The following is a 12421-nucleotide window of genomic DNA, read 5'->3' as shown; positions in this document are numbered from 1 at the left end:
TAACTTTTGTCCTTCTCTTTCAGCAGATAGAGGTCTGCAGGAGGTTGTAGATGAACATAAGATCAGTCTGAGGAGGAGATGTGAATGTGTGACTGAAGGAACTGATGAAACAGGAAGTGGAACCCTCCTCAACAGGATCTACACTGAGCTCTACATCACAGAGGGACAGAGTGAAGAGGTTAATACCCAACATGAGGTGAGGCAGCTTGAGACAGCTTCCAAGAAGAACACCCTCCATGACGCTCCAATCAAGTGCCACGACATCTTTAAAGCCTTACCTGACCAACAGGGACACATCAGAGTCGTTCTGACGAACGGCGTCGCTGGCGTTGGAAAAACCTTCTCAGTGCAGAAGTTCACTCTGGACTGGGCAGAGGACTTGGAAAACCAAGATGTCAGTCTGGTGGTTCTGCTCTCGTTCAGGGAGCTGAACCTGATCAGAGATGAGCAGTACAGTCTTCTCATGCTGCTCCATGTTTTCCATCCAACATTACAGAAGGTCACAGCAGAGAAGCTCGCTGACTGTAAAGTTCTGTTCATCTTTGACGGCCTGGATGAAAGCAGACTTTCACTGGATTTCAAGAACAAGAAGGTTGTGTCTGATGTCACCCAGAAGTCATCAGTCAACGTGCTGTTGACAAACCTCATCCAGGGGAATCTGCTTCCCTCAGCTCTTGTCTGGATAACTTCCCGACCTGCAGCAGCCAATCAGATCCCTCCTGCATGTGTTGACAGGGTAACAGAAGTACGAGGCTTCACTGACGCCCAGAAGGAGGAGTACTTCAGGAGGAGAGTCAGTGATGAAGAGCTGTCCAGCAGAATCATCTCACACATCAAGACATCCAGGAGCCTCCACATCATGTGTCTAATCCCAGTCTTCTGCTGGATCACTGCTACAGTTCTGGACCACATGTTGACTACAGACCAGAGAGGAGAGCTGCCCAAGACCCTGACTGACATGTACTCACACTTCCTGTTGGTTCAGACAAAGAGGAAAAAGCAGAAGTACGGTGAGGGACGTGAGACGAGTCCACAGGAGCTGACGGAGGCTGACGGGAAAGTTCTTCTGAAGCTGGGGAGGCTGGCGTTTGAACATCTGGAGAAAGGAAACATCATGTTCTACCAAGAAGACCTGGAGCGGTGTGGTCTTGATGTCACAGAGGCCTCGGTGTACTCAGGAGTTTGTACAGAGATCTTCAAAAGAGAGTGTGTGATCTTCCAGAAAACAGTCTACTGCTTTGTTCACCTGAGCATTCAGGAGTTTCTGGCTGCAGTCTACATGTTCCACTGTTATACAAACAGCAACACAGAGGTACTGAAGGACTTCCTGGGAGAAGAATATGTTCATTCAACCCTGGATGTCTTCCTGAAGAGAACCATGGAGAAATCCCTTGAAAGTAAAAATGGCCACCTGGATCTGTTTGTTCGCTTCCTTCATGGCCTCTCTCTGGAGTCCAACCAGAGACTCTTAGGAGGTCTGCTGGGTCAGACAGACAACAGTCCAGAAATCATCCAGAGAGCCATCAACAACCTGAAGGAGAAGAAGACCAAAACCTCTCCTGACAGAAGCATCAACATCTTCCACTGTCTGACGGAGATGAACGACCACTCGGTACATCAGGAGATCCAAGAGTTCCTGAAGTCAGAGAACAGATCAGAGAAGAGACTCTCTGAGATCCACTGCTCAGCTCTGGCCTACATGCTGCAGATGTCAGAGGAGGTTCTGGAGGAGTTGGACCTGAAGAAGTACAAGACATCAGTGGAGGGACGACGGAGACTGATTCCAGCTGTGAGGAACTGCAGAAAAGCTCTGTAAGTCCAGATGTGATTAACTTTATAGATCAGTGTAGATTAATAGTTTAGTTCTTCAAATATACACACTATAAATTATTCTTAAAATATAATATTCTTATAAATGTTCCACGTGTTTATTACATAAATATGTATTTGTGTTTTGTCACAGATGTTCTTGAGCTGTTTCAAATGTTGAGTTTCAAATGTTTCAGTAGTTTGTGTTTCTAGCTGTCAAGTTAATGAACACTTATTCTATTTATTTCTAATAATTGTTACATTTTACAGTTTTTTCTTATTTATGTTTTGGGGTGATGGAGACGACATGTGAACCTGGTAAAACAAATGAAAAAAACAAAAGATCAGCTGTCTGGTGGAGTGCTGGGTCTAACCGGTGTAACGGCAGCAACAGAACGTTTGCTGATCCGGCGGGGAGTCGGGGCGGTCCTGGGATCAGAGCCCTGGTGCTGGGGTTTGCTTTCAATAGGCCTTGCACCACATTACACCTTACCTCGTGTGTTTTTGGGCTCATCTCTTTCGTTGGCTTCAAATCCAAACTGTTGCCATGTTGCTGCAGTTTTAGTTTTCTTTGAGACCAGCTCTGCCATGTCTCGTCTCGTCACCCCAAAAAACACATGAACTTCCTAGTAAACAAACCTCTTCTTGTTTATAAACCAACATTATATCATAATATTACGTTAATCACGTTGTCATATTGCTTATTAGTAATGCAATACAGGCTGCATTTAGCACTGTGACTCTGTCGGCACAGGTTGTTGATGTCGGCTACTTTTTCATTTTGCCAGAACGTGTCGTTAGCATAAAATCAAACCGGTTTAAGCTCGTACACCGGACCGGACCGGCAAAACCAAAAATCGACCCAACTCTAGCATTAACCACCGTAAACTACTGGTCATACGAGACAAAGATAGTCGTTGTAAAACCCCTGAGTGTGTTGAATCGAGCAATGGTGCATTTTATTGCTAATGAATTCAAGTTGTGTTCCATCATCTTGTTTTGAAGTCTTTCCTTTTATTCTGTTACTCACAGAAGGAAACTCTGGTGTTTCTCTCTCTTGTTGCTGTAGAGAAGAGTAGTAACAGGAAATACACAGCCTCCACCAATAACAGCAGTCTGATGAATATATAACAGCAGAATGGTAGAATTCAGACTTTTTAAGAGATCTTATACAAACCAAAGATCAATGTTATGTTTTTAATGCTGATACACTGATATCATCTTTCTGATGTCATTATGTTGTAAATAATGCAACCTCATTGGTTCATTCATTGTGTTTGTGAGCTGAATACGTTTGATGCTCAGAAAAGAGTGTTAATGACAAAACGCCATGCAGTCATCAAAATATCTAGTTATATGAATGTTTAATTATGTACAGGTCTAATATTATAGTGATTTGTTTAATTTTCCCATTTATGGACGTGAACCTGAAAGCAGCAGGTAGCTAGCAAAGAGAGGTCATCTTTATCAACTGTATTATTATTACTTCTTCACTGAGTTTTAAAAATGCTTTTCTAATCAAGAAGGCCTCATGCTAACTTTGTGGAGACAGACCTGGGATCAGATCACACTGACAGACTGGACATTAGGGAATCCTCAATGTAACTACATGTTGTCTCTCTTCATCTGCAAGATTAAAGAAAAACAAAGATTAAAAGTCTGCAGGTTTGAGAGAGAGTGATGAGAATTATTGTTTCATGTCAAACAGTGAGATAAGATTAGCTGAACCACTGATGTGAGGAGTAAATGTTGATTGGTCTGGGTATCATCGGATATTCCGTTTTTCCTTTGGAATTCAGAAAGGAAAAAACTTTTTTTTATTTTTTCGTTTTAAACCAAAAATGAGAAAACGGCCGTTTTCTCGTTTTTCGTTTCTGAATCAAAAAATAAAAAACGAACCCAAACCGGGCCGTTTGTTTCTTTTTGCGAATTCCTTTTCTCATTATTCGTTTTGAATTGAAGAACGGAAGTCACGTGGGTTTTTCGTTTTTTCGTTTTAAACCACAAACGAAAAACGGAATCACGTGGTGCTCTGTTTGTTTTTTGTTTCCAAACGAAAAACGAAAAAAACAAATTAAAAAAACGATCCGATTTAGTTTCTTCAAGTTTCTTTCTGTCATTTTCTCTTCTGAATCGAGGAGCGGAGAACGGCAGTCACGTGACCAGGAAGTGAAGGCAAACATGTCAAAATAAAAGCCAAGAAGATAGTTTGGTCATATTATAAAAGTGTAACATTATTTAAGCACATGATCGAGGTAACAGTAGAAAATAAATAGGCTAAATAAATACATATTGTACCTAAAAAAGCCTAATTAATTATATATCCTAGACACCTACACTTTGCCAAAATCATGGAAATTCACAATAATTAGGCCTGTGCTAAAAAAGCCAGGCGCAAGTAAGCCAAATGATCTTTGGCCCATCGCAATAACCTCCATATTGTGTAAAACCATGGAATGAGTTCCTGCCAGCCACCTGACCAGCACAGTGGCTACTAAGCTAGATCTGCTCCAGTTCGCTTAAATAAGAGCGACAGACGACGCTGACTCTGCTTAACACAGTCACAAAACACCTTATGCATCCTAAAGGTTATGCCAGAGCTTTATTTGTGGATTTTAGCTCAGCTTTTAACTCAATGAAGACGCATATTCTCCTGAAAAGGCTCCTTGATCTCAACATCAACACAGGGTTAGTTGTGTGGATCAGAGGGTCTGTGTCAGAGAGAACATGTCAGACAGGCTGCCCACAAGGCTGTGTTCTTTCCTCTGTGCTATTCTCTCTTTTTACTAATGAATTTATGACCAATGAGAAACATTTTAGACTGTTTAAGTATGTGGATGACATGGCCTTAGTTGGCCTTTTACAGGAAACAGGCCCACTAGGTGAAGCTGCCTATCTGGCCCACACTACAGCCCTTCAAACACGGTGTCACACTAGCCAGCTAGAAATCAATGTGGCCGAGACGAAAGAATTAATCATGTGCTGCACAAAACAACATTTGATCACAGAGCTAGTTTCACTTGATGGCCAACATGTTGAAACTGTGGAACACTTTAAATACCTCGGTACAGTCCTGGACACCCAGGTGAGCTTCTCTGAAAATACAGAGTATATCTTCAAGAGATGCTCACAGCGACTTTATCTTCTAAGGAAACTTAGTGGCCTCGGTGTCAGCCAGCAGATTTTAGAATTAGTGTACAAAACTATTGTTGAGAGGATTTTAACCTTTAACCTTCCTGCCTGGTACGGTCACCTACACTGTAGATAGAAGAAGGATTGTCTAGGATTGTGTCAATGGTAGGCAAAATAGGTGGTAAACCCCAAAAGCCCTTGACTCAACTTTTTACAGAAAGGACGAGGAAGAAGGCGAGGAGCATCCTGGCAGATAGCTCCCATCCTCTCTGCAGCCAGTCGGGAGGCGCTATAGAGCCTCTCTGGCAACTAAACATGTGTTTAAAAAGTCTTTCATCCCAAATGCCATCAATATTCTAAACTCAACACAGTGACTGAGCAGATCTGAGCCACAGACACTGACATGAACTGTTTTTAATGTGTAACATAACCTGTCTCTGTTTTTTACTAACTGCTGTCTGTTGTTTTCTGTGTTTTGTGAGCCGAAGAGAAAAATCCACCCTGGTGGACAATAAAGTTTGATTGTTTTGATCAGTTCATATTGAGGGGCCGTCAGCTTTACAATTTAGTTTGGAGGGAGATTCAGTACCAGTGAAGTCAGTGCATTTTATGAGCAGGCCTTCTGTGACGTTACCCACCGTAGGGGTCAGAGGTCACCACTCCTCAATCCCCAAGGATTTTCTTTTCAGTCAAATTTTCAATTTTGACGCATTTATAGATGAAAAGTCAAGTCAATAAACATGATCAATGATAGATAAGTATGGTTGATCAGCATGTTTGCCAACCTTCAGACATCATAGTCTAATATGAGAATTAATCAGCCTGAGTTCACTAAAAAACTGAAATCACTAACTTTCTGTATTCTGTTTGGTAGTTTATGATGCTTTTCAATCATTTCTAGTCTGTTTGTTAGTATATGTAATTTAGTTAATTTGTTCGACATCATGATAAGGCTGATTTTTCAACCAGTGGTTATGACATTAATGCCAGCTAGACAGAATAAAGCTCTGTCTGTCATGACAGTAGAACTGTACTGAAAGCCTTTCCTTTACTCGGGTGACTCTTTACAGCCATCTGAAGACAGCAGGTATCTGTTAAATCTACAGTATCTAGAGTGATGGAGTGGCCTTCAGTCCAGTACAGTATTGTCATGACAGACAGAGCTTTATTCTGTCTAGCTGGCATTAATGTCATAATCGCTGGTTGAAAAATCAGCATTATCATGATATAGAACTACTCGGCTACAGTCTTCCTAATGGAGTGCAGGGGATAAGGTGGAAGTGTCAGGTGTGTTGAAAGGATAAGCCACATAGTGCTTCTCACCTGCCGACATAAAGAAACAGCCCATAGTAAGAGTGTGAGAGAGAAAATTGTCAATTATGTGAGAGTTCTGTATAACATCTGTAGAGACCCTCCCTGTTGTATAACATCTGTAGAGACCCTCCCTGTAATTTATCACAAACTTTTTGGATAAAAGACATTCATGTGTTAATGAAAATAACAAAACAAAAAAATATCTATGTATGTACTTATTTGTGTGTTTATTTAGCCTATTTATCTTCTACTGTTACTTTGATCCTGTGCTTAAATAATGTTACACTTTTATAGAATGACCAAACTATCTTCTTGGCTTTTATTTTGACATGTTTGCCTTCACTTCCTGGTCACGTGACTGCCGTTCTCCGCTCCTCGATTCAGAAGAGAAAATGACAGAAAGAAACTTGAAGAAACTAAATCGGATCGTTTTTTTAATTTGTTTTTTTCGTTTTTCGTTTGGAAACAAAAAACAAACAGAGCATCACGTGATTCCATTTTTCGTTTGTGGTTTAAAACGAAAAAACGAAAAACCCACGTGACTTCCGTTCTTCAATTCAAAACGAATAATGAGAAAAGGAATTCGCAAAAAGAAACAAACGGCCCGGTTTGGGTTCGTTTTTCATTTTTTGATTCAGAAACGAAAAACGAGAAAAAGGCCGTTTTCTGGTTTTTGGTTTAAAACGAAAAAATAAAAAAACGTTTTTTCCTTTCTGAATTCCAAAGGAAAAACGGAATATCCGATGATACCCAGACCTTGATTAAAGAAGTTTATATCAAACTGTTTAGTCATCAAATGCATGAAGTAAATATAAACTGTCCTCTTTCATAATAACATATTTTGTAATTTTTGTGTCATCACAGACTTTCTGGCTGTGAACTCTCAGATACTCACTGTGAAGTTGTGGCCTCAGCTCTGAAGTCCAACCCCTCCCATCTGAGAGAGCTGGACCTGAGTTACAACAACAAGCTGCAGGATTCAGGAGTGAAACCACTTTTCTCTGGACTGAAGAGTCCAAACTGTAGACTGGAGACTCTGAGGTCAGTTCACTGACTGTAGTTTATGTAGTTTGTACACACACTCTCTACACACTGGCTCTGCTCCAGATGGCTCTAGAGAGGGACATTCACGTTTTCACGTCGGCCATCGTAGCTCTCCAACAAGCTTGGCACACAGGAGAGGCTTCAGTTGGTTGTAATCTCCTCAACTCACCGCTAGATACCTCCAGATCCTACACACTAGACATTTAACCATAGACCTTATTTTAGCCATCTAACTAAAAACCCATTGACTTCCAGACGAGGGAACAGGAAGTGCTAAAATGCTAATTCATTTCTGGGTTTTAGGACTCATTCCTGTAGCGCTCTATTTGAACATGTCTAAAGGTGCAGCACTCTTCAACAAACACGTATTGCACCAACTTAAAGGCACACAAGTGATGATTATGAACGACACCATCTAATCAGAGGTCTCTATGGTTCTAAGTTATTCCCACGTTCTTTTTGACAGCAGATCTAACTGTGATCTGTTTTCATGTCAGCATTGTCTAATTATTTGAAGCAAAAGCCAAATAAATATTCTGCATCAGAAACCTCTTTGCAGGTTCATATTTTGTTCAAATCTATCTGAATACAATACTCACATGTTCATATGTACATTCAAAGAGTTATTGATGTCTGTCATCATTCCTTCTGTCTGTGAAGCAACCCCCGTATAACCTGAGTGTTATGAGATGAGGACTAAATCCACAGTCTTGTTCTGTGTAAAATGACCTGTAAAGTTGATCTTAAACTAATCAGAGGCTTCAGCAGTCTGAGTTAGATGTATTAGGGCTGGGTGACTTGGAGAAAATCAAATATCATAATATTTTTTTGTGTAAATGACCAATAATAGAACAGCTAGAACAGTCTGGTAAGTTCAGAGAATGACATCACTTTACTGTAATGTAGCCTTTAAAACCAGGAAGAGATGACACTTACAACACAACACGATATTACTAGGGCTGTCAATCCATTCAAATATTTAATCACGATTAATCGCAAATTATTAAAAAAAATGTTATCTGTTCTAAATGAACCTTAAAGGGAGATCTGTCAAGTATTTAATATTCTTATCAACATGGGAGTGGACAAATATGATTTATGTAAATGTATGTATATATTTATTATTGTAAATCAATTAAGACACAAAACAATGACAGATATTGTCCAGAAACCCTCACAGGTACTGCATTTAGCATAAAACAATATGCTCCAATCATAACATGGCAAACTGCAGCCCAACAGGCAACAACAGCTGTCAGTGTGTCAGTGTGCTGACTTGACTATGACTTGCCCCAAACTGCATGTGATTATCATAAAGTGGGCATGTCTGTAAAGGGGAGACTCGTGGGTACCCATAGAACCCATTTTCATTCACATATCTGGAGGTCAGAGGTCAAGGGACCCCTTTGAAGATGGACATGACAGTTTTTCCTCGTCAAACTTTAGAGTAAGTTTGGAGCGTTATTTAACCTCCTTCCCGACGAGCTAGTTTGACATGGTTGGTACCGATGGATTCATCAGGTTTTCCAGTTTCCTATGATACCAGTATCTTTACTCTAGCTTTAAAACTGAGCCGCTATAACCTCCGGAAGATCGATTGCATTAATGCGTTAAAGAAAATAGTGGCGTTAAAACGATTAACTTTGACAACCCTAGATATTAGGATATCCAAAATCAAAGACGATATCTAGTCTCATATCAAGATATGGATATAATATGGATATATTGCCCAGTCTTAGTATGTATCCAGTCAGCATGTTGTGTTTGACAGTTTCCTTGTTGAGCTGCAGGAGGAATAGTAACTCAAAGAGGGAATTTGGTACTAAACAGTGTGTAACTTTGATTTGTCGACTCAGACTGCTGAATCTTCATATTAGTTTCAGTTGAACTTGTGAAGTAATTTCTTACAGTGTAGTTGTGTTATGAAGGGACCACTTCACAGGAGGAAGGATTACTGCCACCAATAACTCTTTTAATGTACATATGACATGTGGCTGTTGTTTACAGACACACTTGAACAAATGTGGACCTTTCCTGTAAATGACATAAACCTGCTAGGCTAGCAGATACAGTGAGAAGAAGGCCATGTAATAAATGAAGTAATGAAGTCCAACAAGTCTGATTTGATATTGATCCTCTAATTCCAGACTTGACTGAGATCAGCAGCATGTTATTGATGTGTGTTGACATGAACAGGTGTATGAATGTTGTGGTGACATTTGGATGATGTCTGTAGAAGGCTGACATTATGATGATCCACAATAACACAATGACAAAGTCACTCTACTCATTTTAGGGAAAAGATCATTGATTAGGACATAGTGATGTTGGGCTACACATTTAAAACCTGAACACATCTGACTGGATTATAAAGTGATTTTTATCTCCATCATTTATTCTTTATTCAGATTGAGTGGCTGCATGTTGTCAGAGATCAGCTGTGCTTCTCTGGCCTCAGCTCTGAAGTCCAACCCCTCCCATCTGAGAGAGCTGGATCTGAGTCACAACAACGACCTGGAGGATTCAGGAGTGAAGCTCCTGTGTGGTTTTCTGGAGAGTCCACACTGTAGACTGGAGACTCTGAGGTCAGTTCACTGACTCTCTGTTACTATTAGAGATCTTATATGTTGAATTAACAATTGAACCTGATTTATGTACAAACATAACTTACATCCATAAAGTTGTTAATGTCCTTTTCTTCATATTTTCATGTTTCTTGAACTAAATCTAGTCTGCAGTCACAAAAGACTTGTGTTTCTTAAAGAAAGTGTAGAAAATGTCCACTGGTAGTTGTTAAAGTAAATGAATGTTTATCATTGTTGGTAAATGGTCACATCTGGATACAGAAGATCCTCTCAACTAATATTCAGGGTTCCTACACAGTATGGAGAAGTATGGAATTTGATTTTAGTAATTTCCAGGTCTGGATGAGTATGGAAAAAAGAAAAGAGAGAATGGAAAAACATGTCTGTTTCCAGACTGTTGCCCCTATTCTGCTTTCTAAGATATCAAATTCAGAATTTCTAAAAATAAATAGATCATACAAGCAGAGTGTTTTTCATGGTGTTTAGAGCAGCCGGTGCAGCCACAATGTTTACTACTGTGTGAGAGAGCGCGGGCCAGAGAGAGCTTGATGTCGTTGAAAGCAGCACAGGAAGTAGGCTCTGACTGAACGCACACTCCTACAGAGCTGCCTCTACGCCTGTACGTCAGAGCCAGGGCCGGCACCTCCATAGAGGCCAACTAGGCAACCGCCTAGGGCGGCACTTTGGCAGCCAATTGTGGGCCAACTATTCATCATGAGCAACATAACAATAATAATATAATAATAAAAAGTAACCGGTAACTGCAGGCAGACGGCACAGAGCAGAACGCTGCCTGTCAGACTGGGACAATCTAATACTTTACATATTGAGGGGGGGGGGACGAGCGGCCCCTCCTAATTTGAACTGGTCCCTGTTTCAGCTGAAATCTGATTGGCTCAGTCATTTACATCATGAATGTGATGAACTGTGACCAGTGTTCCAGCTGGCCGGTCTTGTTTTGATTCAGTGGTGACGTGCTGATACAAACTGAGGAGGTGTCATCCACGATGAAGAGTCTTGAAGGTCTTCATCATCATCATCACATTCTCTTTATACCACTAAAACTCTATTAGTGGTAAAATTACTAACCTACAATGTTTCGTCTCGCACCCTCCGGCAGCTCACATAAGACACCTCTCCGTCTCAAAGTCCTGGGATGGGTTTGTGTCCCAGTCTGTCCCTGGTGCTAATAGAGGGGCGGCATCATTGTGATTCACCTAGAGCAGGATGTTTGACAGCAGAACGTCGTCCAGCTTTCTCTGTAGGACTGTAGACTGAACGACCACGATGAGTAAAGTGTTCTGAGGGCTGGCTTGATGATCCCAAACACAAAGCCTGGTTGGTTAACAATTCCAAATGGGGAAAAGAGAGCTGGATGCAAACTTTGAGGAAAATGGTTTGACATCTCAACCATGGTGGGGGGGGGTGTAGTCTTGTAACAGCGTCCTCTGAACCCCGAGTCACAAAGTCAAATATGGTCTGAAATATCTACAGAGAAGTCTGGAAAAGTCTGGAATGTAAAATGTAAAATGTGTAGGAACCCTGAATATTTGTTCTGAATTGATCAAGTTTACTTCATGAAGTAGAAATATTTCTCTGGTTTCTGATTGTTTCAACATGTTCCACAAATAATGTCTGATCATTGATATTGATCCTTCAGCACACACACATAGATGAACACAGAAATCAGCAGCATGTTATTGATGTGTGTTGACATGAACAGGTGTATGAATGTTGTGGTGACATCTGGATGATGTCTGTAGAAGGCTGACATTATGATGATCCACAATAACACAATGACAAAGTCACTCTAATCATTTTAGGGAAAAGATCATTGATTAGGACATAGTGATGTTGAGCTACACATTTAAAACCTGAACACATCTGACTGGATTATAAAGTGATTTTTATCTTCATCATTCATTCTTTATTCAGATTGAGGAACTGCAGTTTGTCAGAGATCAGCTGTGCTTCTCTGGCCTCAGCTCTGAAGTCCAACCCCTCCCATCTGAGAGAGCTGGATCTGAGTGACAATGGCCTGAAGGATTCAGGAGTGAAGGTCCTGTGTGGTTTTCTGAAGATTCCAAACTGTAGACTGGTGACTCTGGGGTCAGTTCACTGACTCTCTGTTACTATTAGAGATCTTATATGTTGAATTAACAATTGAACCTGATTTATGTGCAAACATAACTTACATCCATAAAGTTATTAATGTCCTTTTCTTCATATTTTCATGTTTCTTGAACTAAATCTAGTCTGCAGTCACAATAGACTTGTGTTTCTTAAAGAAAGTGTAGAAAATGTCCACTGTTAGTTGTTAAAGTAAATGAATGTTTATCATTGTTGGTAAATGGTCACATCTGGATACAGAAGATCCTCTCAACTAATATTCAGGGTTCCTACGCAGTATGGAGAAGTATGGAATTTGATTTTAGTAATTTCCAGGTCTGGATGAGTATGGAAAAAAGAAAAGAGAGAATGGAAAAACATGTCTGTTTCCAGACTGTTGCCCCTATTCTGCTTTCTAACATATCAAA

At 40.4% G+C, this 12421-nt stretch overlaps 1 protein-coding gene across 1 annotated transcript in view; it reads left to right on the top strand.

The window, feature by feature from the left end:
- Positions 1-12421, top strand: part of LOC141762577 (uncharacterized) — an 88328-nt gene that overhangs the window by 33607 nt on the left and 42300 nt on the right. The window contains exons 4-7 of the mRNA XM_074626483.1: positions 24-1812; positions 7120-7296; positions 9708-9884; positions 11820-11993. Coding sequence (XP_074482584.1) covers positions 24-1812; positions 7120-7296; positions 9708-9884; positions 11820-11993 — 2317 coding nt within the window. The remainder of the gene's footprint in view (positions 1-23; positions 1813-7119; positions 7297-9707; positions 9885-11819; positions 11994-12421) is intronic.

This window comes from Sebastes fasciatus, chromosome 24 (genome assembly GCF_043250625.1).
Source record: "Sebastes fasciatus isolate fSebFas1 chromosome 24, fSebFas1.pri, whole genome shotgun sequence".
NCBI lineage: Eukaryota > Metazoa > Chordata > Actinopteri > Perciformes > Sebastidae > Sebastes > Sebastes fasciatus.
Note: the sequence above shows the minus strand (reverse complement) of the source record. Positions and strands in the feature narration are given on the sequence as shown.